At 36.6% G+C, this 26,833-nt stretch overlaps 1 protein-coding gene across 2 annotated transcripts; it reads right to left on the reverse strand.

Moving 5' to 3' along the window:
- Positions 1-1,464: 1,464 nt before the first annotated feature.
- Positions 1,465-8,105, reverse strand: LOC104097041 (S-type anion channel SLAH2-like). Of its 2 annotated transcripts, none has more exons than XM_070197220.1 (7): positions 7,890-8,105; positions 6,003-6,102; positions 5,098-5,289; positions 3,627-4,076; positions 2,368-3,138; positions 2,221-2,252; positions 1,465-2,132 (listed from the first exon to the last, which is right to left on the reverse strand). In XM_070197220.1, exons 3-7 carry the CDS (start codon positions 5,272-5,274, stop codon positions 1,724-1,726), a joined length of 1,839 nt encoding a protein of 612 aa, XP_070053321.1. In that variant the 5' UTR covers positions 5,275-5,289; positions 6,003-6,102; positions 7,890-8,105; the 3' UTR covers positions 1,465-1,723. The 2 variants fall into 2 exon arrangements, with proteins under 2 accessions (XP_070053321.1, XP_009601842.1); XM_009603547.4 differs by having other exon boundaries at positions 6,003-6,208.
- Between the last annotated feature and the right edge of the window lie 18,728 nt (positions 8,106-26,833).

Below are 26,833 nucleotides of genomic sequence, written 5' to 3' on the forward strand. Positions count from 1 at the left end.
ATTTATACTATGCAAATAGGGATAGAAGTATTTTTTGGTACACGCATTCTCTTGACAGTCTATGGTGTAGGCAAGGCCCAAGAGTAGTGTGTATGCCGATTTTATCCCTTCCTTGTGAAAGTAGAAAGGTTGTTTTTGATAGCTATAGTGTAGGGAAAAAATAACTAAAAAGTTATTTTAGATTTGATGTTCGAATCTCAGAGTGGCATGCATTTTTCTGAATTTTGTTATCCGGTTTGTGTAGCGGAAAGAAGCACAACAAAATAATGGCATCTTCAAACGCTTTTGCTTTCCCATACTATATTTTGCCATGTTTAATCTCATGGGTGATGGTGATAACGGAGGGGGGACCAGAACTCATCATATGTGTATAGCTATCTAAACTTGTCAATTTTGTGGGTGATACTTTGATTCCTCTGGCTACTATTATCACCAACACCACGTAAGTTTAGTCACCATTAGTTGATTTACTTGTCACGACAGTACACGTACTATTACCAACATGTTTGTATGCCAACACTGACATCTTTAACCTATATATTGGCTGAGAAGAAAGTTTATCAGAGTAGTTTTTAACTCGTAGACAGGTTAGTAGATGAAAATTACCAAGTTACTCATTTATAGAGAAAGAATTATTTTTCTATCAATCAACTACTTTCCTCAGCAGCTTAGAAACACAAGGAACGAACAGTTTTGAGGACCAAAACCTTGTCGAGTGCTTCATATCAATAACATTTTCAGCCAGCCTAAGGTCCTTTATTTGATGGTATTACATAGGACAAACAAATGAATTCATGCTGCAAACATTTTCAAGTGAGTTGTCCTGCTAGCTACTTGCTTCTCAGCAGACATGATTATCCTACTGCCCTTTCAAATAAGGGGATTTTTCATGTGCAAGTGAAAGTGCAAATGCTGAAAAGACTGAACTTTGTCCCACATTATTTTTGGTATAGCTTTTTAGACTAGTTTATAAATGGGGACATGTGCATATGCATTGTGTATATGTATGGTTTTCACATCTCTTTAGTTGGTTTGGTAATCTGATTCCACAGCTTAGATACTTAAGACACTTTGTTCTCCTAGGTGAATGCTTGTATCTAATTTCATAGGTTAGACACTTTGTTCTCTTAGGTGAACACTTGAGCGGCTGACTCTGTGCGAAGCATATTCATAAGTACTCTATTTACATACAGATTATTTGGTTGGAACAAATTTAACCTTAAGTAAAGAGACATTATAACTCGCCTTGAAGCATCATCTTTCCTTTAATAATTTTTTATATTACCTACATCTCTATATTCTAGATCATATTTATGAAATTCGGTGCAAAAGAGATTAATATTCTGCCCTACTAGTTAGGTTACAAGTTGATTTTGCACCAAATGACCATATTTATGAAATTTGCACCAGTAAACTGAATAATAAAATTGTGGATACTGCAACATCGTAAGAGCTGCTCAGCAGTGAAAAAGATACAAAGGACCCTTTTATTAATAGAAATACACATCTCCCACACTATATACAGAAAGGAACACTTTCCAAACTTAGAAAAACACTCGTCCCCTTGTATCTCTCATAGTGCTTTTACCTTGATCACTTCTTTTTACAAGACCCTTTGTGCCTTCTCCTATATCAAGTTCACAGGATTACCAAAATTTTGGTGCTCCTCACTTGATAAAACATTAAAGGTTTACAAATGATACATGCAAACAATAATTCAGGATCATCGAACTGAATGAATCAATCTTGACTTAACTTCTTTTGGAGCAGAGGTGGTCAACTCTGGGCTACTAAGAGCTGCTTCGATATCTTTGGCTTCAGCAGAATCTGCATATTTAAGGAATTGATCAATATCTGTGCTGCCAGCTCGCCTATGATGATACCATCTTCGATGTGTTTTAGGCCTTCTCTCGCTAATTGCAATAGAGATGTCATTTGGAAAGAGGTCTCTCAGAACAAAGGCATGAATGATGGTTGTCACAAGCAGTGCTGTTACTGTGAGTGTAGAAAGAGTGCAAAGTATGACAACCAGGATTTTGGTCACAACGGTGTTAACCACATTTGAGTATCTGATTGTGGCAATAGCAGCTCCGGTCATTGGAAAAGTGTAGGCCCACCAAGCCAATGAAAACCTACAATTACATATTGGACAAGTTTTAAGAACAACTCCAACGATCATGAGGTATAAGATATACGGACACATAGGTAACATTAGCATACCTGAATCCTCGGAAGAAATTAATGCGAACAGCCTGTCAAGGAATAAGAAAAAACAAAGAAAGAAATAGATAAGCATGCTACCAAAACATCAAAGGTTGAAGCAATTTGAAAATGTTGAAAGACACTTGACTATCTTGTTTGACTTACCAGTGAGAAATAAAGGAACAAGGCAATGAAATATGCAATCCGAGCTCCAAAATCAAAGGACCCTTGGATATTTGCCCATGCCATAGAAGCAACACTTGGAGCAGCAACAAATAGAAAGAACACGGGATGAAGATCCTTTGGCAGTGTCTCATTTGTTGGAAGTCTTTGGTACAGAGTTACAAACAGAACAGTGTAATGAGCCAATCCAACAGCAAAAAAGAAAATTGCCCCTTCTTTTAGTCCCATGGTTGCACCAAGCAAGGAACCAACAAAGTTTCCCACCACTGAGAGATGATTTGATGGATTGGCCACTTTCGAGAGCCTTCTTTGACCTCCGGACATCCATTGCCCGTAGATCTTGAGCTCTAAGCATAAGAATGGCGTCATAAGGACATACCACAAAGCTTCGGGAAGGTTTTGATAAACTGAGGGTGGAAGTCCAAGCGCTAAGAATAGAAGCGCTATCCATGGAGCAAAGAAGAAGTTAACACGTATCGGGTGGTAGTACTCTCGACGAACTGCTTCAAAGTATAAAATGATTTTCAAGGCATAAGTGAAAGAGACAATTGCCATCAGGGCAACAGAGATGTACCAGAGAACAAGGTTTACGTCCAAACTTATGTGGAGGAATTTGGTCGAGGAAGAAGTGGCCAAGGCTTTCCACATTATAGCTTGGCTACTAACACCAAGAATGATACCAAACGAAGAAATAGGGTAACGAAGTAGAAATGGCCATGTCTTGTCCTCTGGAAGAACACTTTCCTCAGAAGCCTGTAGAGGAAAAAAAGATGCAATACCAGCTCACAATCTTGATTCACCATAATTGTGTTGACAGATAAAGATAGAAATGAAAAGAATTAGCAGGAAACAAGGTTCACAATGTGAAATCAATTCCAAATGAGGCATGTAACTTCTTTGCATTAACACCCTTGAGGCTTACTCTTAACTATTTGCTCTTATTTTAGATAAACAAACATACAACAAAATAAGTAGTCACAACAAAGAAAATCAATTGGTGTCCTCTAATAAACATGCAGATTAGACTTAACCAAGTAAATTGATTCCAGAAATAGAGTGGAGAATTAATTGGAGCAGGTGAATACCCTTTACACTAGATTGCAGCCTGAGAAAAGCACTGTGAACTTTATAATACTTAGATGATCAGATGGTAATAAATCAAAAAGACAATCTTTTAACCCTAAACAATGAAACTCCAGCCAGATAACCAAAATTAATGGATAAAAGCAGGAAAAGCATACCCTTAGCTTGTCAAGTTCTGGTCCCTCCAAGGCATCAAAATATCGGTCGACAGGAATATTAATTTCCATTTCAGCACTGGGTTGAGAGATGGACTCTTGTTCTGTTTCCTGGTTCTTATTTCCGCGCAAATTTGATAATTGTCTCTCAAGCCTACCAGAAAATGTTTTGAAACTGTCATATCTTTTATCCTTTAGCTTGCTAATCCTGGGATTCCTAGGAAGTTCGCCGCTTGCAGGAGCTCCAGAAGCTGCAGTCGTACCTGTTGGCATAGGCTGAGAATAAAACCTTGTTTTCTTATTTCCGTTGCTGCCAGCATCTTTTGATCTAAAAGCAGAATCAGGAGTGTCTTTAGTGTCATCAGTGAAGACAACTTTTTTCGGAGAGGGCGGCATGCTAATGGAAACTGCACGAATTCTGTCAATTTCTCGCTCAGCAGCAAATTCAGATACCTAGAAAGATCATAGGAAAATATTTAGTGTTACAGATCAAGGTGGTAATAAAGTCAAATCTAACTCAAATTTCATCCAATGATACTTCCTACTTTGTTCAATGATCAATTACAAACATAGGAAGATGTTGAAAGTTACAAGATCATAGATGTAGCATAATAGTAACCTTTATCCAGAAGTATATTAATAGCAGTTAGAAATATTCGAATGAATGGGCAGCTAAGTGCACAAAGCATCCCGCGTTCACACAGGATTCGGAGAAGGGTAGGGTCGCATCCCAAGGGGTGTGATGTAGGTAGCCTACACTGATACAAGCATCAGTTGTTGATTCCACGATTCGAACTCGTGACCTATATGTCACGTGGAGACAACTTTACCGTTGCTCTAAGGCTACCCTTCAAAATATTCCAATGAATCACTTAATTAAATTTAAAATTCATGCCCCTAGAAAGTATTTCAATCTATTTTTTGGTTTCAAATATTTAGTTAGATTATCATTATTCAATCAGGTACAGGGATCTGCTTATCTTGGGCACAAATTTGTAAAAGTAGTTGTAACTCAAAGATAGTATAAGAAAAGTTTAGAGCTGAGAAAAAGAAAAGAATCTGAAAAGTAGTTTTGTGATTATAGTTCTGAAAAGTCAGTTTCTATTTAATTTGAACAACATAAGACTAAGCTCAAGCTAATAGTACTACATATCAGTGGCGGAGCCAGAATTTTCATCAAGGGGTCAAAATATAAAGAAATAAACTCATCAAGAAGTAAAGAGTTATCAATACATAGTATATATACATATTTTATAAAAAATTACCTAACTACGCAGTATAATTTTTCGACAAAGGGGTGTCGATTGACACCCCTTAAATGCATGTGGCTCCGCCACTGCTACATATCTTATACCAGCAAAAGGTGCAGAGCCATTCAATCTATAAGTCGCCAATAAAATCAATACAACTGAAGAATACAGCATTTATTTAACTTTCTAACTGACATTATTATTAAGAAAAGAAAAAAGATTACCATAATTGATGAGCTTGGAGAGTAAGATTCAGGTGCAGGCGCAGTCTGATTTTTAATATGGTCATTCACTATACTATCAAAGTCGTGATCCATTTCAGAACTTATGAATCTGATGAGTGATGGAAGTCCTTCAGCACAAGCTTCCTTCTCAGTATGGATTTGTTCACTGGTTTCCATGCTTATTTAAAGGACCTGTAAATAAAATATAATTATTAGGTACATAAACACATTAATTTTTAATTGAAGTTCCATATATTGACAGTGTAAAAATTATTTACACAATTAAAAAGAAAGATAATTATAAGTAATTATATTTAATAGTAGTATTGATTGGTAATATGTAAGTGATGTGTTACAACTTATAACATGCCAAAAGTTCATTACACTATATGTATATAACTTAAATTTTTTAAAATATTTTTTTGCTCAATGATAAAGAGGAAAGAAACTTCAGGATGCATATTTTTGGACAAACCCAAGAAGTATCATATGCCTGTTTGTTAAAGCAGGAACATGGATCATGCACTATACTTATAGTATTATATGTACTTGTCCTGAGTAATTAACATTTGCAAAATATGTATTCCATAAAAGAAAAAGAAAAAAGAAGCTAAGACTCATTCAAGTTCTCTTTAAGCAATAGTCTCTGGTGACCACTGACCTCTCTAGAATTTGGTCCTCTTCCTTTGCACTTTGCAGACATAATAAAAAGATTAAAAAATAGTACAAATAATAAAACAAATTAGAAACAAAAGAGAATTCACTTTTGAGCTAGTGCAGGATCGATCTATAGCAAATGCAGAAATACTGGCCATGCAATGGTTTAACAAGAAGAATATATTTATATTGTACCAAAGAAGTAAACAAACATAGCCACAGGAAGAAGCCAAGGAGATCTATCTTACCTTCTATTTGCTCTGTTGTTTAAATGCAGACAATGCAATCCACTATCGGACTTGAATTTCTCTAAGCGGCTACAGTACTTGGATTAATTGAAGATCGAAACTGAAGCACCCAAAATAAAAGATCTGAGTTTTTCTTTTCAGATGGGATACTAGCCAAGAGCAGAATTTAGCAGTTGGAACGACCAATGTTTGAGAAAAACACGAGACTGCAAGCCACAGAAAGAAAGCAGTATAAATAGGCATTAATTAGTCATGCAATGTTCTTGGAAGCAGACATCGGTCACATCATATTTGTTATAAACAGCTGCCATCTATGAATGAAGTTAACAATATTCCGTTCAACCAAACATAAAAAATTAAAAACCATATGAGACAAGAAACATGAATAGTAGTTCAACTTTAATTTGTGCAATTGCGGTGTATAAATTTATTACACTATCAGGTTGAGTTAACTCGCAATTAATAAATTTTTCTAATACTACTTTATATGGTAGTCGGAAAAATAGAATAATAATTTGTTATATCAAATTAAATTATAATTTAATGATATATATATATTATTAACTTGTGTTCTTTAAATATAAAAGTTGGTGAACTCTAGCAGGTACAACTTGAATATTTGTCCTCGATTCGCTGGAGAACGGGGTTGACTACAACTATTTGCCTGCTAATGAGTGAAACAACGTATATAGTAAGGTAAGATTTGAGATACGGATCCTAGTACGGATACGAGTGTGGAGATCTGACTAAAAATAATTCAAAAGAATAAGAATATAGAAATATCTCTAAATTATGAGAAATTTTATGCAATATTTATGTATAATTTGTAAAGTGTTGATTTCTTTTTTATTCTCAAGTTGTAGATAAGTAAAGAATTGATTTCCTAGATAAGTATGCTATTTTCTTCAAAATTACCCTAGTTTTTGTTTCGATTTCGAAAATCAAATTGTATCTCGTCTCGAATTTTTTCGTCTGTCGTGGTCAAAGTACCCAAAATTGTTTGACTAGATCTGGTACAGATCTCATACCCATATCCATACTAGTATCGTGTCGACACGGGTGCGGCACCTAATCGCCTTAAGGTAAGATAAAGGGCCAGGCATGGTGGGTCGGACCAACTTAGATAGTATGTACTCCGATTAAGGATGGAGTTGGAAAAAATTCCTTCAATGTCAGCATCAAGATTTTGAACAATTGGTATTAAAGGAACAAGACGCCACTTTTTCTGAAAGATTACTACAAGGTAGAGGCAAAAGATAATTAATCCAACTTTGAAACTATTAACTAATGTCAAACACACAGATAAGACGAACCATCACTTCCAATTGCGACTTGCTTATATGAATCATGCCATCTAAACACTTAAATATTAAATAAAATTTCGCTAGTCTAAAGAATGACGATAAAGAAGGATTAATGAGAAAATATTACATTTAAAAAAAAAAACAGAAAGAGACTGCACCAAGGTTAATACTCCCACGAAGCTTTTATTTTATTGTATTGTATTGTATTTCATTTTTGGCAAGAAAACTAATTAATTGGCAATTTGTTTGAAGATGAGACTGCGGAGGTTCTTGACAAAGCTAGTTTAGTACGTGTAGGATAACGTCAAAGTTCTTATTAATATCATATTAATGAAGAAGGATTAACAGAATATAATACAGATCAACGGTATCAACAGCTGACAACAAAAACAACCTGTTACAATTAATATTACAAGATTTTTTCCAGTTCCAGAAAAATTAATAAAGAAACAGTGACAGATATTATTATACGCCTCTATCAATACCCTATAACAAATTTGTCAAACTGCATTAAAAACTATAGGTAAAGAAACAAATTCCAGAGAATTCAAATTCAAATTGTACAAAAAGATTTGGTCCTTACCTCACGAAAATAGACAAGCTACAAGTAGCTAGATATAAAGCATCAAAGGAATCTATCGTCGTTGATTCGGGAAGCTTAGAAACTTAAACACGAAAACAATGGACAACTGTATTCAATTCGTGGGTCAAACATGTAAACACAGAAAGAGAATATATATACGGAGAGAGTCCCCACACTACAGCAAATTAAAGATGAATAGTACTATTCATTAAATTGTAGTAGAAAATATTGAAGTTGATCACCCACCAAGTAACAATATGGTCCATGACGACTAATGGCAATCGAATTTATAAGGACCTAATCATAATGTATTAAATTTCTGGGGAAGTCTCTTTTGTTTGATAGATCTCATCTTCTATCTTTTTGTTTTTATTAAGTGGTCTCAGTTTTCTTCGGCATACATTGACTATTTTATTCTAAAGTGTCTTCTCTCTCGTACAAGTATTAGATAACTTTATGCACTAATAATTGTGATAGATTAGAAGAAACCACATGCTCCCTCTATTCCGGTTTATATGATATATTTTTCTTAGTAATAGTCTATATTTGAAAAAGAATGAGGTACTAATATATTTTAAAATAATTTAACTTAGACTTTCTATTTATCTTTAATGATAAGATTTTATGGCTATAAAAATATAATGTCACGTTTAAGATCACATATTTCAAAAGTTTTATAACAAAAAAAATGTCACCGTATGTTTAAGATCATAAATTTTAAAAGTTTTTATTTTTTTTTAAATTTAGTATCAAGTCAAATCTATATCACATAAACTAAAATAAATGAAATAATATTATTTTAATCTTTGATTAATTTTAAATCCATGTCTCTTGTGAGAATCACCCTCTTCGTTTACCACTAGATTATACTCTTGAGCAGATTTTTCTCTTAACAACACCAACAGGACAGTGACATTTGCTTGAGAACGTAATAAAAATATCGCAAGTGCCTAGCCGAAGCAAGAATTAAGAATGAAGACTTCACATTTTTTCACATGAAATATTAAAGGAAATCGTACAAACAAAGCATAAGAAAACACGAAAACATAATCCAACTGGATTCAAGTTGGTGTTGGACTAAACCTAGGAACCGCATTTCAGTGCAATTTGTCTACGTAAGAGGTGAAAAAGCGTGTACAAAACGGGTGCATGCCTAAACAGAGAAAAAGAGATCTAGCAAGTGGGAGTTAAAAACTGTAAAGGTCGACGACGTACATTAAGTAGGTATAGTGGAAATCAGAGTGTACTTGGTGGAAACTGCAAAGAAAGTGGTGGTAAACAGTTGAATTCACGTAGCTAGTTTGGTTGAAAATAAGTTATTTTCGGATTAATTATTTTAGAATTGTTATCTCATTTAGACGTGAACCCAGAATTTAAATCTTACGGGTTCAGCCTTTAAGATTTTTAGCATTGAACTTATTATATTTTTAAAGTTATGAGTTCAAATCATATTTTTTGTTGCAATTTTAGTAGATTTTACACATAAATTTATGCTACGCATCGAAAGTTATGGGTCCAATTGAACCCGTCACTTATACGCTACATACGCTCTGATCTCACCCTCCTATAGAAATAAAAATAATATTATAATCTCGGAATAATTACTAATCTCAGATTTAGTTATATCATAATTTTATCTCAATCAAACGTAGAATAAACTAATCTCAAATTTAATTTCGGGATTAATTATTCATTATCTCTCGTACCAAACGAGCCCGTACTATAATCGACTGGTCAACGGAATAAGTGAAAATTATGAGAATAGTCCCAAAGAGTTATCAATATATATGTGGTGAAAAGTAGGGGTGTACATGGAACGGGTTGGTTCAGATTTTATTAAAATCAAACCAAATTAACTATATCGATTTGGATTGGTTCAGTTTTGTCGGATTTTTCGGGTTTTCGGGTTTTTTGTTACTTAAATGTTATTTCAATCTTACTTTGTTAAATATTTGATAAGTAAATATATATATTTAGTAAAAATATAAAAAATTGACAAGCATATTATCGATTAAAATATTCTTATGGGAGAATTCTATTAGTAACACATAATAATTATTTTTTTAGTCGTCTGACAATAATTTTTCGTTGATGCATACTTTTTGGTTAACCGAATTTAGTAATTAAACATAAAAATCAATATAATACATAAATATTAATAATCACTTCACATTCGAAAAAGATATAAGAATTTAAAAGATTTTAACATATGATATGAATATGGAAGAACAAAGAAATAGACGCATTTCAGTAATACTTCATAAGAAAGTGCCATACACCCCATTATTTAAGGTCAATAAATATGGAGTGCTTCATATTCTATTAAAATTTATATCCCTCAAGAGAATCCCAAATATTTCTAGATATTTTTTAAAGAAAATTCTATATAAAATCTTAAAAGTATATATAAAAATTATATATTTATATGTCGGGTTGGTTCGAGTTTTTTTACTAAATACCAAACCAAACCAAACCAAACCAAGTCGGTTTTTTAATCGGTTTGATTTAACTTTTTGATTTGGTGCGGTTTTTCGGTTCGGTTTATACGCCCATAGTGAAAAGTAATAGTGGTTCAATTCAATAATTGACTCAAACATCATTATTATAAAAGAAAAATAAAACAGAATGCAGCTAAAACCTTAAAGATGCGTTATATGAATTCTTCATTCCATACTCATCAAATTTTATACTTACGTCCTACAGTGTTTAGAACACACTAAACTTTTAGTAAAATTTGCCTATACAGTGCTAAATGCTATTGCACAAACCTAGATTGGTTTCTAAAAACGTTCTGAGCTATAGTCCACTTAACATACTCCATCCATTTTCTTTTACTAGTACCTCATATCAATTTTTGTTTTTGTTTTACTTGTTCTTTTTAACAAATCAAAAGAGATTTATTATTTTCTTTCAATATTAACTTTAATATTCAGTATTCACACTTCCCAAATTTATTAGAGTTACAACTTTAATAATCATTATAACTAAGATTAATTTAGTAAAACAAACCCTTAATAAATGATTTCTTAAAAAGAACGGAGGGAGAAATTAACGTGATAACCTATTAATAGTACGTAGGAAAGAGGAGATGGCTTTCAGAGAGGAGAAAAAGTATTCTTTGTCTGAAAAATTAATATCCCAAGCTGAAAGAGAATTTCACTAGCTCTATATATTTATTCAATAACGAAATGCGAGTTGTGCATCGGAATTAGTTGGTCGTAGCCAAAGCAGGAAACTGGATAATCAGTTCAATCGACCATTTTGAATCACAAATTCTTTTTAAAAAGTTTGTGTGGATGCACTGGTAAGTGCAATTCTGACTGTGATGCTGTGAATATCCCATCTTAGACAGCAGATAAGAATTGGTCCAATCTCGTTTTAGAAATGGTTGCCAAAGCGTTGCGGACCTGGAAGTTTGCGTGGTGCGTGACAGGAAAATACCTACATACAATATGTTAAAGCTGGTCACAACACATGCATGCAGTAGTTGACAAATTTTGCTTTTGTCCACTAAAGACAAATAGAATGCAATTTACCCTTTTGTCTTAATATGGCGTAAAAGATTATTGCTAAAGTTCTTTGAGGAATGGCATTGGCTATTATCAAGATTTTGGATTTCGACTTTGTAGGACAGTTAATTGTGATGTCCAGTGGTTGATCACACCTCGCTATGGGTAGAGGTTTCAAAGGGGTCGGTTCGACCGATTATTTTATAAAATTTATAGCATATCAATTTTTCGGTTATTCTACTATGTATAACCAACATTAGACTTTTCAAAACCGTTCCAATCATGTCGGTTTCTCTTCTATATCGGTACGGTTCAGTTAATTTTAAGTAATTATTTTAAATATCATGTAAAAGTCACTAGTAGAAGTAGAATGAAATAACATACGTACTTTTATAGAACTTAACAAAATTCTCTAGATATTTTTACAGTTTAAAAGGCGATGAATCAAAAAAATATGAAAGATGGTTAGAGTATATATCCATCAATTATTCTACAACATCGTAAAAAAAATTAAGCAAATATTAATCACACAAGTGGAAAGATATTAACTAAGTTGAGATTCAAGAATATAGTCTATAAAGATTAATAGAGAAAAAAAACAAAGTAGCTTTCTTTTTCTCTCCTTTCCATCTTCTCATTCCATCATATCCTGTCAATTAACACCATGTGAGCTTTACCAAACTTCACTTTAACATCCAAAACAATCATATCCAGCAACCCCTTTAGGTCTAAAAATGAACAGCCCCAACACCACCAAATAACTCGCGCACATAAGCACAAAAACATCATGTAAGCTGCACTCATCGCTATCTCTTCAACCCAAAAATAACAAAAATCTTGCTAGTTGTCCAAAAGTAGAAAGAACAAGAAAGAAAAACTTTGTTACCTCCATCTTCTCTTGAACAATATTTGGATCTTTTAATGGTAACAAAATTAACATTAAAAAGAAGAAAATTTTGAATAATAACATTTCCGGCGAAACTTTATTTTTTCTGGCGAAGTTTTGTTTTTCTCAACATTAACGGAATTAAACTTTGTGAATTGAATATGAAGAAAAATCAGATTTACATCTCAAAAAGGGCGAAACTTTATTTTTCCAGCGAATTTTCGTGAATCTAAAGAAGGAGAAAATCAGATTTGGATCTTTCAAAAAATAATTTGGCCAAAGCTCCAATGTGAAGAAAAAGCAAAAAAACGAAAAAAGAAAGGACCAATTTTCTGGAGAAGAATTGGAAAAAATGGCTGAAAATTGATTTTGCCAATAAAAAATGGTCATCGGGGAAGATGACGACCGGTGGATGGGTGGGGTTCTCATTTTTATATTTAATATTTTCTAATTTTTTATAGTTGTTTAAATTAAATCCACATGTCCTTGTCTTATTCGTCAGTCTGGCGTGTGAATTTCACGTACCTTTTGTGTTTGGCTGCCTACAAATTTTGTGTCTAAATGACACATTCGAGCTGTGGTTGGAGTGTTCAAATGGAGCGGACTTAAGATGGAGTGTCACCGTGAAAAGTAATGATAACTTTAAGGGGCTATCGATGTATTCTGCCTATTCCATTTGCCAACTTGTGGCGGGCAGTCTTTTTCTCGACTGTTATCATGATACTTCTTGAGCTGCAGAAATACATACTCATTATTGAAATCCTAACTAAAATAAATTTTTTCACTGCACAAATCAAATTTAATCAAGAATGGTATACCGAGGGGTTGTAAGACCATTCCCCCTCAACCATGAGAAGAATCATTTGTTTTAAAGCAATGAGGAGCCTAACATATCCGAAGTGTAGGTAAAATAGGAGCCTTAACTTGTGCCAACTTGTCAATAATCTTAGGACCGTTTGTCCATAGATTTTGCCAAAATAAATTTGGGTTTTATTTGGGAAACACACATTTGGTCATATATTTTGGCTACAATTTGGCAAAATCCCAAATCTCAAATCCCAAAACCAGCTCAATAGCTGGTTTTGGGCCAAAATATTACTATTATATTTTTCTAAAATTGCCCCAAACTTTTATATTTTATAAAAGAGCCCACCATTTATTATTTTGTAACAATGTTGCTTTGTCTTCTCGGTCACCTGATAGTGTATCATGTAGTTTATTATAAAATAATAATTTTGCATCAAATTTATTTATGTTCAGGATTATGATTTGCGATAATATAATGAATATTATTGATAATGGTACTGTTGGGTATTTGTGATAGTTTTTAAAACTTGTGGGTATAAGTCATATTTCATATTTTTTCAAAATAAATTTGGGAAATATGTTTTAAAATGGATGTACAAACACATTTTTATTTTCAAATCATACGTCACCCAAATCAGATTTTTCAGAACAAATTTGAGAATCTATGGCCAAATGCTAGCTTAATGCCAAACTCCTTGGCATATGGGTTATTAGCATAGGCGTTATGACGTACAGCTTGACATAGAAACAGAAATAAAATGGAAGTTTTTAAGCAAATTATCATGTCAAAAATAGTCATCTGATTGTAGCAATGATCATATGTGGCAAGCGTTAGAGGAGTTGCGATTGAAGTACCCTGAAATTGAGATTATATATGTGGGTTATTACAAGGTGTTTATGGCTATTCTTCGCAATCAATGCACTCTTGAAAAGATAAATCTAAATCAAACGAAAGATAACATATTCAATACATTGTAATTTGCTACATATAATCGCTACAATACCTTGTGTCTTGCTAATGAATATGTTGGAAATAATCTAGTTTCAATAGAAGTAGCATAATAGGTTTGTGAATTATGATTTTAATTACTTGTTGGCTTGTAACTATTTCATAATTCTAGGCCCAAGAAAAAATTTAATGTTTTATTATTTTTAAACTTAATATATAAATATATTTTTTACATTGCAAATTTATTCAGTACGGTTCGGTATTTTTCGGTTTATTTTGATAAAATAAAAAATCTACCCTAATTATCGGTACGGTTATAGATTTATATAAAACCTACGGTTTTATTAAAATAAAGCTAAAAATCAGTTCGATACGATACGATTCTGTCGGTTTAGTCGATTTTTAAATATTTACACCCTAGGTAGTGCCAAGCAAATAAAATTTCATTTGAACAGAAAGTGTTTTCAGATCGGATATTTATTTGCAAAGATAACTGAGTGCATAAAACTGAGCTAAAGATATTCTTAATACATAAAAAGACAAATTGAAAATGCTAGTGCTAATTGTGGGACTAAATGACGAAAACAAGACAGTGTTACAACGAAGAAGAAGGTGGAATGTGGGGAAGGTGAAAAAGCGGAATCCAGATGATGTTAACTTTGCAAAAGAAAAAAAATAGGAAAGAAAAAGAATGTTAGAAATATGTTTGGGGAGCTGCTCTGAGTTAATTATTTTACTGTTTTAACTTAGAGTTTTTTTAATGCAGTAATTTAGTTTGAATTTGAATAACTTTTTTTGAATTAGTCTCTAAGAGTGAACTAGTATCAAGATGTTTGTTATTTTCAACAGATTTTGTGCTAATTTTTAGATATTTGAAGTTAGTAGTTCTCTTATAAATTATAGTGCAGATTGCAGTAAAATAACATAGAACTTTCAGCTTTAATTCTTTAGAACTTTTTTATATCTATTCCAGTATACTCCTCTTATTTTCCGGTAATCTTCCTCTGCTATTTCCCTTTAGTTTTAGTTTCTTTTATTAAGAACTAACAATTGACATAAGTCATCTTCATAAGGGAATTGAGTGAAATTTTTTCTTGAGTGAGATAGAGACTGAAACTAGTTTTTTCCAATTGGCTCCTTCAGTCTTTGATGGTGAATTACCAACTGTGGGCAGTGAGAATGGAGACTTACTTAGAGGGTTTAGATCTTTGGGAGGTTGTGGAAGAGGATTATGATGTTCTTCCGTTGCCTAACAATCCCACAATGACCCGGATAAAAAATTACAACGAAAAGAAAACCAAAAAATCAAAGGAGAAAACAACATTGAATAGGTACAGTGGAAATCAGAGTGTACTTGGTGAAAATTGCAATGAAAGTGGTGGTAAAAAGCAGGTCAAATACATGTGGTGCAGACGACGGATCAATGAAACAAGTGAAAATCACGAAAAGTAACCACATAAAGTTATCAAGGTACTTATGTTAGAGAAGTAACAATTGGCTGAATAAAATAATAGAAATAGATACAATTAACTCAAATACCGCCATTATAAAAGAAAATAATAAAACATAGTCATTTAAAACCTTTAAAATGTGCTATATGAATTCTTCCTTATATTTCCCTTTAGCATACTCATCAAGTATTACGTCCTACATTGTTTACAATACACAAAACTTCAGTAAATTCTGCGCAAGTACCATACTCGTTGAAGATCAGTTAGTTAGAAAGTAAGTTGTGGCTATGGGACCTACCTAATGTTAAGTCGTTATAATCTATGTAGATGGTTAGGCGGTTAGAGTAGTTAGTCCTCATTAGAGTAGCTTGTATAAATACTTTGTACTTGTACATAGTCTAATACAATTGAATGAATAAGATAAGGTTCATTCTCTCAGAAATTCTCTCTAAGCTCACAACACCCTCTTCCTTAATTCACTCACAGAACCAAAGCTTCCATCCATGGAAGTTATCATGGTATAAGAGCCTACGACATGAGTTGCCGGCCACTGACAACTTCGATTCCTCTCCATAATCACCCCATTTCTCTCAATTTTGGAGTGAAACTATCTCAGAGTGATTTGAATCGAAATTAGATTTTGTAATTTGTGTAAATTGCTCGACTTTGTTTGAACTCATTTGCATCATTCATGGCGATTGGTGATGAAACCATCACTATGCTGATCAAACCTACTGCCAGAACCTCTGGTAATGCAGCTGCTCATAACTACATCAATGGATTCCCCACAGTTAATCACAATCATCCTTTGTACCTGCAACCAACAGATACTCCAGGCAGCTCTTTAATTTCACTTCAACTAACAGGATCTGAAAACTATGTAATTTGGAGTAGATCTACGAGAATTGGACTGCTAGGTAAAAGCAAACTAGGTTTTGTCGATGCTCGATTCCCTAAATCTAGGTTTGAGCTACAATTATATGATCAATGAGAGAAAGTGAATGTTGTAGTCCTATCCTAGATCATGAATGCTTTTAGACCAGGGTTGCTGAGTAGTGTAGTGTATGCTTCAAATGCACACAAAGTCTGGGAGGATCTGAGAGAAAGGTTTGACAAAGTGAATGGTGCTAGAGTGCAATACATGCACAAGGAAATTCACTTTCTCACTTAGGGGACTATGACGGACTATTTCTCTAAACTTAGGGACCTTTGGTATGAGTTTGATGCTATAATGCCATGTCCTAGTTGTCCTTGTCCTGAATCAAAAAGGTATCTCGAGCACTTTGAGTACCAAAGGATGATGCAATTCTTAACTAGCTTAAATGAATCCTATAGCTAAGCTAGGAGTCAGATCACAATGATGTATCCTACTCCCTCTGTGAACAAATCATACAAAATGATTATAGACTAGGAGAGATAACATAACCTTGCTAACTTCACACAAGTGACACAAATTACCCAATTAGTTAAGAGCACATCTTTGTTCAACAACAAAGGAAGATAGCATGCTGGTAACAATTTTAAACCTGTGCCTAGAAAGAGTACTCTGGTCTGTGAATACTGTCACCTCAAAGGTCATACTAAAGAAAACTGCTACAAGCTAGTAGGCTATCCACCAGACTTCAAGAGAGGAGGAGGCTCTGCTGGCAATACTACCTCTTATACAGATCAGATCAACTCTAACTCCTATGCAAATCAGGCTATCTGGATAACACCTCATACAAGAGAGCTGCATATGGAGCCAACAATGCTGGAATACAAGGACACCAATAATAACCTACAGTCAGAGAAGGCTTTACCCCAGTGACAATGTCAGTATCTCCACAAGCCCCTACTGCCTTCTTTATACCAGAGCAGTATTAACAGATACTTTAGTTGCTCAACAAAGGACCAGAGGAAGGATCTTAACCAAGGCAGCTAGTGCAGGTACACAGACATGCTTATTGTCAATCTATAATGATAGGTAGTGGATTGTGGACACAGGTGCATCTAATCATATGACATCTAGCTTACAGATGTTAAAAGCATACATGTTAGTGCCACAATCAGACAAGAGCAAAGTTCACTTACCTACATGAAGTGTAGTCTTAGTCACACACACAAGATTGACCTCTGTGTTTAAGAACCAAGAAATATCTAATGTGCTATATATACCTGAGTTTAAGTTCAATCTTCTCTCAGTGTCCAAACTCACTAAAGAACTGAAATGCCCGGTAATGTTCTTTCCTGACTTCTGCATCTTCCAGGACCTCTTCAGTGGATAGGTGAAGGATATTGGTAGGTAGAAACATGGTCTCTATGTGTTACAGGAGAGGTAGGAGAAGGGATCTAGTCAAGGTTCAAGTCAACAAGTAACTACTAGTACTAGTACATATTATTTGAATAAGACTAGTTATGCTCATATGTGTGTTGTATCTAATTCTAGTAGCCTATGGCACAAGAGACTAGGTCATGCATCACTACAAATAATAAGGAAACATGAAGCACTTAAACATCTAAAGGCTGATGCACATCAATATTGTACTGTTTGCCCCTTGGAAAAACAAAAAAAGTTACCTTTTCAGCTAAGCTCTACTGTATCTAAATCTGCTTTTGATTTGCTTCATTGTGATATTTGGAGCCCTTACAAAGTTCCCACTTATGATGGCAAGAGGTACTTTATCACTGTTGTAGATGATTATACCAGGTTTACCTGGATATTCCTGATCCGATCCAAGTCTGACTGTACAGTAGTTCTTAAAGAATTCTTTACCAAAGTGTAGAACATATTTTCTACTTCTGTTAAAACACTTAGAATAGATAATGGCTGTGAGTTTTTAGCATAGAATTCAAGGGACTCCTCTCTACTCTTGGTATTGAACACCAAAGCACTTGTGTGTATACTCCACAGCAGAATGGAGTAGCTGAAATAAAACACAGAACCATCCTTGAAATAGTTAGAAGATTATTCGGGGCAACACGGGTTGTGCTCTATGAAACCAGAATTTCAATTTTCTATTCAATTCAAAATTCAAATTGAAGTATGATACTTTTCTGATATCTGATAATTCTCTATCGGGACAGGCATCCCATTAAGGTTCTGGGGTGAGTGTGTCACCATTATTGTTTATATACTCAACAGGTTACCCTCTAGAGTAATTGGCTTCAAATCATCATTTGAGATGCTTTATTTGCATGCTCCTTCTCCCACTCACCTGAAGGTCTTAGAGTGTCTCTGTTATGCAGTTGTTCCAAAATGTTCTAACAAATTTTCCTCAAGGGCCATTCCAGTAGTTCTCATGGGGTATGCTCCTTCCTAGAAAAAGGGTATAAACTATATGATATCCAGTCCAAGACACTCTTTGTGAGCAGAAATGTGGTATTCCAAGAGGCTATTTTTCCTTTCAAGCAAATGAGGTCTGAGGGCAAGCATGTGTTCCCAGTACTAGACATGCTGTCACCAGTGGCATCTAGTGATAGTATGAATCATCCAGTTGCTAACTTACCTGGTACCTCTGATAGCTTAACTCAGGGGGAGATCCCCTCACACTTCTTCTCCTACTGTAATTCATGAGGAGGCCCTTCCTACCAGAGCCAATCCAATACTTCCTGATGTAGCTCATGACTCACCTGAACCACTCAATTCTGATGCAGCGCAAGAGCTCAGGAGGTCTAGCAGACCAAGCAGACCTCCTGTGTAGTTGCAAGATTATGTCACTAAACCAACAAGTCACACCTGTCAATATCTTATTTCATCATATGTAACCTATTCCAACTTGACAACACCTTATCAATATCTACTGGCACTTCACTTAGCTATTCTTGAACCTAAGTCCTTAAAGGAGGCTGTCTTAGATCCCACTTGGGTGCAAGCTATGAAGCAGGAACTAGCAACACTTGGGCCATTGTAGACTTGCCTCCTGGAAAGTCTTTTATTGGTTGCAAGTGGATATTTACAGTCAAGTACAAGGCTTCAGGTGAGGTTGAAAGGTATAAGGCCATGTTGGTGGCCAAAGGGTACCACTAGAAAGAAGGCCTTGACTTGTAATGACCTGGCCGGTTGTTTTGAGAATTTAAGTCCCGTTCGGAGGCATAAGGCCCTGAGCAGCTTCGTATTATGTGCCTTGACTTGCGTGCATGGTTAAATTCAATTATCGGGTAGTTCGAAGTGATTTGGGACACTTAGTCCCTAAATGAGAGCTTAAACTTAGAATTTGGATTGTAGTCGGAACTGTATGAAGACGGATCCAGAATGGAATTCTGTCAACTCCATTAGCTCCGTTGAGTGATTTTGAGCTTAGGAACGCGTCCAGAATATATTTTGGAGGTCTGTAGTAGATTTAGGCTTGAATTGGAAAAAGTTAGATTTTCGGCGATTTTGGCCGATAGTGGAAATTTGATATCGAGCTCAGAATGGATTTCCGAAAGTGGCTGTGGGTTCGTAGTGTCATTTGTGACCTATTTGCAAAATTTGAGATCATTCGGACGTGGTTTGATAGATTTTGACATCGGTTTTAGGAACTTAAAGTTTCAAGTTCTTTATGTTTGAATTAGAAGGTGATTCGTGATTTTAGCATTAGTTGATGTGATTTGAGGGCTCGACTAAGTTCGTATGATGTTTTAGGATTGGTTGGTATGTTTGGTTGAGGTCCCGGGGGCCTCGGGGGGCTCGTGTGAGTTTCGAGTGCTTAACGGATCAAAAGTTAGATTTGTGTTGCTGCTGAAGTCTTCAGGCATCTGTCATTTTTGCATCTGCGGTGGAGAGACCGCAGGTGCGTGATCTCACATGCGGGGAGGCAAGCGCAGAAGAGGAAAAATGGAAGAGTGCCAGGGGTCGCAGATGCGAGGTGAATTCCGCATCTGCGATGCCTGCAGATGCGTTAGGGTCACGCAGGCGCGGAGGAGATCGCAGAAGCAGACAATAGTCCGCAGGCGCGCACTCGCAGGTGCGACCCTTTTTCCACAGAAGCGGACCCAGCCCTCTTAAGTCGATTCCACACCTGCGAAGGAAATTTTGCAGCTGCGGCATCGTATGTGCAACCCAAGGTCCGCAGATGCGGAATAACTAGGCAGAAAAGGGGCAGATTCGAGGGTTTGAAGTTCACTTCACAAATTTGATTGAGAGCTCGATAGAAGGCGGAATATGGAGAGATTTTCGGAGAAAGTTTTTGGGTAATGATTCTTAACTCCCTTATGGTTATATTCCACTAATATATGCTAGAATTCATCGTTTAAATTCGGATTTGGGGTGAAACATTGAGAATAGTTCTTAGGCCAAATTTTGGGGTTTTGATCGAGATTTTGGTGTTGGATTTTAGTAAATTCAATAAGGTTAGACTCGTGAGTGAATGAGCTTTCGTATTTTATGACTTTTACCCGATTCTGAGACATGGGCCCATGTCGACCTTTTAGGGCGAATTTCGGAATTTATGTTGAAGTATTGATTTAATTAATTAGACGAGTCTATTATGATTGTAAATATGATATGTAATTACTTTTTGCTAGATTTGGGCCATTCAGAGCCGGATATTCGTGGAAAGGGCATTCTCATGGATTGATTGAGCTTGACTCGAGGTAAGTATCTTTCCTAACCTTGTGTGGGGGAACTACCCCTTAGGATTTGAGTCATCTATGTTGATTGTAGTCTGTATACGCGAGGTGACGAGTGCGTGCTCGGACTTATTTGTAGAAATTTGGACTTTTAGGGTTCTTATGTCCTTATATTCACTGTGTATTATGTTGTTTTTGATACGTTTGAATTCCTATTTGCTAGTTTCACCTCTACATGCTTTGATTGGAGATAATTGCTTTAGGATTCACTCTTACTGTATATTTGACCCTTATTCGACTTAACCAAAGATTTTACCTCTTCTATTGTCGTGCTATATTTTTCATAAATGCTTATCTTTAATTGAAGTCATTATTTTCTCATCCTATAATTGTTTAGTCTTAATTGGAGTTATGATTATCTTCCGCTTCTTATCCTTACTTAAATTGTTGAATTTTTCTCGTAATTGCTCAACCTCAAAAGGAGTTTAGAGAACCTATATCTTAGTTGACTTGCCATTATTTGGAACTATTTGACTCGTGTTGGCTTCTTATTATTGACTTGAATATTATGGAATTGTTGCTACATTTTTGTTTTGTTTTCCCTTCTTAAGCCGTTCTCCTTGTGCCTAGCATTCTTTACTGTGGTTATTCCTTGTGAATGAGTTCTACCGTTCTTGTGATTTAAATTCTTGAGTTGATTTGCTCGCCGTACCTTGCATTTCTGTCATTGTTGCTTTTGTACTCATTGCGGTGATGTACGAGGTTTTTGTCATATTATAGTTGTTATCTCTGTTGTTTGCGCTGCATATTTAAATTGGGACTACGGACGTATTCCGGGAGATCCCCCAGCACTGCATATTTAAATTGGGACTACAGATGTATTCTGGGAGATCCCCCAGCACTGTATATTTATTTTGGGACTACGGACGTATTCCGGGAGATCCCCCAGCATTGCATATTTAAATTGGGACTACGGACGTATTCCGGGAGATCCTCCAGCACTGCATATTTAAATTGGGTCTACGGACGTATTCCTTTAGATCCCTCTGTCTTGCATAATTAATTCGGGACTACGGGATGGTATCCCGGTAGATTTCCCCTGTGGTTATATCTGTATTCGGAGCTAATAATTTTCCATGCTTAGGTGTCACAGGGTGATTTATACTCGAAGGATATTACTTGAAGATTTTATATTTGAAAAGTATGTATCTTGAAGGAACTATCTTTGAAGATATTTATTTGAAAGGATTATGCTTGAAAAGTATTTATCTTGAAAGAACTATGTTTGAAGGTTAATTATTTGAAAAGTTTATATTTGAAAGGTTTTATCTTGAAAGAACTATGTTTGAAAGATATTTATTTGAAGGAAGTATATTTCAAATATAATTTCTTATTGGAAAGGATTATATTCTAAAGACCTCAATTTAAAAACTTACGGGTGAAAGTTTACACTTGAAGGATTTGACTAATTTATTGAGCTTGTTGGCCGAGACCTGATGTGAAAACTATTGCAGCTGCTGAGTTACTACTTGCCTTTACTGTATTGTAATTTCTGGATTTACGTTATGTTTTCGTTCATTCTTCTGTGTCTTATTCTGGTGTTCCGCTGTTACTTCCTGTTTTTCCTTCCTTATTGCAGTTGCTATGTCATTAGCCATATCGCGGGGTCCTTAGATAGATATCATGTTTTGTCATCCCTATACTTATGCTTGTTCAGTTTATTAGACCAGTGGATGTCTTGACTAGTCCTCGTCACTACTTCACCGAGGTTAGTCTTGATACTTACTAGGCACCGTTGTGGTGTGCTCATGCTACTCTTCTGCACATTCTTTTGTGCAGATCCAGGTAATTGTTCGTTAGCTAGCTGTGTGGACTATTGTTGCGGAGACTCAAGGTAAACCTGTTGCTGCGTTCGCAGGCTTCAGAGTCACCTTCAACTTTTCGTTTTACACTGTTTATTCTTATTTCTGGACAGTTGTATTTAGAAGTTTTCTATCAAACACTCTATAGAGCTTATGACTTGTACTACCAGTTTTGGGAACTATAAGAGATTCTATTTAAATAATATTGTTGTTTTAATTATTGTTAGGCTTACCTAGTCCTTAAGACTAGGTGCCATCACGATACCCAAACGGAGGGAAAATTGGGTCATGACAAGTTGGTATCAGAGCCATAGGTTCATAGGTGCTACGAGTCATAAGCGAGTTTAGTAGAGTCTTGCGGATCGGTACGGAGACGTCTGTACTTATCTTCGAGAGGCTAAGGAACTATTAGGACAATTTCACTTCCTTCATTCCTATCGTGCGAGTTCATTGATCTTGAAGTTTGAAATTTACCATTCCATTCTCTCACAAATGGTGAGGACACGAGCTGCGGTTCCTGATGATGTTACCCCGGAGTAGATGCCGCTAAGGATAAAGGCAGAGGCCGATGAGGAGCATGTGCCGCAGCTAGGGCACCTACCATAGGAGCAGTTGGGGAGCCGCCAATAGTTCCAGTTGGGGGCAAGAACAGGAGGTGCCTGCTATTAACCCAAGACTTCAGGAGGCTTTAGCACAGTTCCTAAGCATGTTTGGTATATTGGCTCAAGCGGGGATATTCCGGTTGCACCAATTACTTCACAGACCGAGGGAGGAGCCCAGACTCCCGTCGCCCACACTCCAGAGCAGCGAGTTCACGTTGGTCAGGTTCCAGGTGTCATGGTAACACAGGCCGTGGTTCCAGTTTAGCTTATGGTCAGAGCAGTAGCATTCGAGGAAGGGTAGCTTAGATTTGCAAGGTTCAAGAGGTATAACCCTCCTTCATTCAGCGGTTTGTCTTCAGAGAGTGCACAGGGTTTTCTGGAGGAGTGCCATAACATCCTCCGCACTGTTTATATTGTTGAGACTAGTGGGGTTGTTTTCACTACGTTCCAGCTTAAGAGAGCGGCTTATCAGTGGTGGCGGGCATATGAGATGGGTAGCCCAGCCGAGTTAGCTTCATTTACATGGGTTCAGTTTTCATATATGTTCCTGAGAGAGTTTGTACCTCATTCCCGTTGAGATGCATGGCGTACGGATTTTGAGCAGCTGCGCCAGGGCACTATGTCAGTGTAGAGTATGCCGTGCGATTCAGTGATTTGGCCAGGCATGCACCTGTTTTGGTCTCCACAGTTAGAGAGTGTGTCCGTAGATTCATTGAGGGACTCAGGCATGATATTCGATTCAGTATGAATCGAGAGTTAGAGTTAGATGTTTCGTTTCAGCAGGTGGTAGGGATCGCTCACCGTATAAAGGACATGCGGGGCCATGGGAGAGAGTACAGGCGAGATCAGGAGAGAGAGGACAGGGAGGTGAGGAGGCCTCGTAGACCGGAGAGATCTACTTGTCCTTATTTTGGAGGCAAGGTACGACATGGTAGAGGTTTTGTGGGTCAGCCACTTCGGTTTGCACTTCAGGCTTCGCACAGTGTGTCAGGTGCTCATGGGTCTTAGAGTACCCGTACCGCACAATTCCCACAGCCACGTCAGCAGAGAGGTTGATTCGAGTGTAGAGATACCAGCCACAAAGTGAGAGATTGTCCTAGATTCCGGATAGGTGTGTCACAACAGAGTATTCAGGCGAGTAGAGGGCGCCCAAGAGGGGAAGGCCCGACCCGTTGATGTGTTTCATATAATAGGCTTGAGGCCACTGTGCCAGATGATGTCATACAAGTATGCTTTTGATTTGTTACGGAGGGGCACCATTCGTATTTTGATTCGGTTCTGCTTATCGGGGCGAGTTCCCCTATTTGTTGTCCCACCTATGGGTGAGTTCATGACTTTGTATTATGTTTATGTGTTTACCCATGTTGGGAGACTCTATGAGTGGTAGCCCGTGTCTATCATTTGTTTCTATTCATTATCGAAAGTTTCGAGACTAGAAGTGAATTCATGTTGTCCATTATGGCAGGTTTGATGTGATTCCTGAGTAAATTGGTTACGATTTGTAATTTGATACTCTACCGGGGTGAGGTTTAAGTAAGTGTTGTGATTTTATTGGTAGAATTGAATTAGTGAAAGATTTCCTTTGGTATGATCTATATTCGACTTGTGATTCAGAGTTGAGGGTGAGACCCTTACAATTCCAGGTGATTTGATATGTTTGAGCCGGGTTGCGTGCCGCGGTTGAAGTTATATCAAGATGAGATTCTTGTGATTTATTCATATACTTTGATTTTTCCTATTTAAAATTGATTCATAGTATGGTACTGTTAGAGAGTTGTGCCTGTCGGGCTTGTTTGATATTTCTCTTATGTGTTTCTCTTTACGTATTATGTCATTCTCGTTATGTGCTTCTTGAGTTTTTGCTTGTGGGGTGTGTGCCTGGTGGTGTTAGTTGTGACTTGTTGATTCGGGTGTATAGTTAAGAAGTCTTCGTGTTTTTTTGCATCATTGTCAGTGTTGTGGAGGTTGAAACATGGTTCTAACGGATATGAGGCTAATTGCCGGTGATGGTTTTGATTTCGGGCAGCTATTGTGATCAGAAATGTTATTATGGGCCTATGTGTGGTGTGTCTTGTTGTGCAGTCGTACCTTATGGGTGTAGGCATGAGTTGTTACAGCTGGTTGAGACTGATATCGGTTATGGATTTAGAATCGGGTCTTTTGAAGACAAATAGAAGGTGAGAATTTTTGACTCTAAGGCTTATCGGTGTTGATAGAAAGGATAAATTAAAGTTGGGATGGTGTCGTTAGTCTTATGTGGATTGGGGTGACATGGGGTCCCCCGCGGGTGTATGTTGAATATGTGCTTTCGGTGATTGAGGACTTCGAGGTGATTATTAGCACGTTCGAGGACGAACGTTTGTTTAAGAGGGGAAGGATGTAACGACCTGGCAGGTCATTTTGAGAATTTAAGTCCCGTCCGGCGGCATAAGGCCCTGAGCAGCTTTGTATAATATGCCTTGACTTGCGTGCATGGTTGAATTCAATTATTGGTTGATTCGAAGTGATTTGGGACACTTAATCCCTAAATGAGAGCTTAAGTCTTAGAATTTGGATTGTAGTCGGAATTGTATGAAGACGGATCCAGAATAGAATTTTGTCGACTCCATTAGCTCCATTGAGTGATTTTGAGCTTAGGAGCGCGTCCAGAATGTGTTTTCGAGGTCTGTAGTAGATTTAGGCTTGAATTGGCGAAAGTTAGATTTTCGGCTATTTCGGCCGATAGTGGAAATTTTGATATCGAGCTCGGAATGGATTTCCGAAGTAGCTGTGGGTTCGTAGTGTCATTTGTGACATGTGTGCAAAATTTGAGGTCATTCGGACGTGGTTTGATAGGTTTCGGCATCGGTTGCAGGAATTTAAAGTTTTAAGTTCTTTAAGTTGGAATTGGAAGGTGATTCGTGATTTTAGCATTAGTTGATGTGATTTGAGGGCTCGACTAAGTTCGTATGGTGTTTTAGGATTGGTTGGCATGTTTGGTTGAGGTCCTGGGGGGGCTCGGGTGAGTTTCGAGTGCTTAACGGATCAAAAGTTGGATTTGTGTTGCTGCTGAAGTCTTCAGGCATCTGTCATTTTCGCACCTGCGGTAGAGAGACCGCAGGTGCGTGATCGCACATGCGGGGAGGCAAGCGCAGAAGAGGAAAAATGGAAGAGTGCCAGGGGTCGCAGATGCGAGGCGAATTCCGCATCTGCGATGCCCGCAGATGCGTTAGGGTCACGCAGGCATGGAGGAGATCGCAGAAGCGGACAATAGTCTGCAGGCGCGCACTCGCAGGTGCGGCCCTTTTTCCGCAGAAGCGGACCCAGCCCTCTTAAGTCATTTCCACACCTGCGAAAGAAATTTCGTAGC

The sequence above is a fragment of the Nicotiana tomentosiformis genome, chromosome 3 (genome assembly GCF_000390325.3).
Source record: "Nicotiana tomentosiformis chromosome 3, ASM39032v3, whole genome shotgun sequence".
Taxonomy (NCBI): Eukaryota; Viridiplantae; Streptophyta; class Magnoliopsida; order Solanales; family Solanaceae; genus Nicotiana; species Nicotiana tomentosiformis.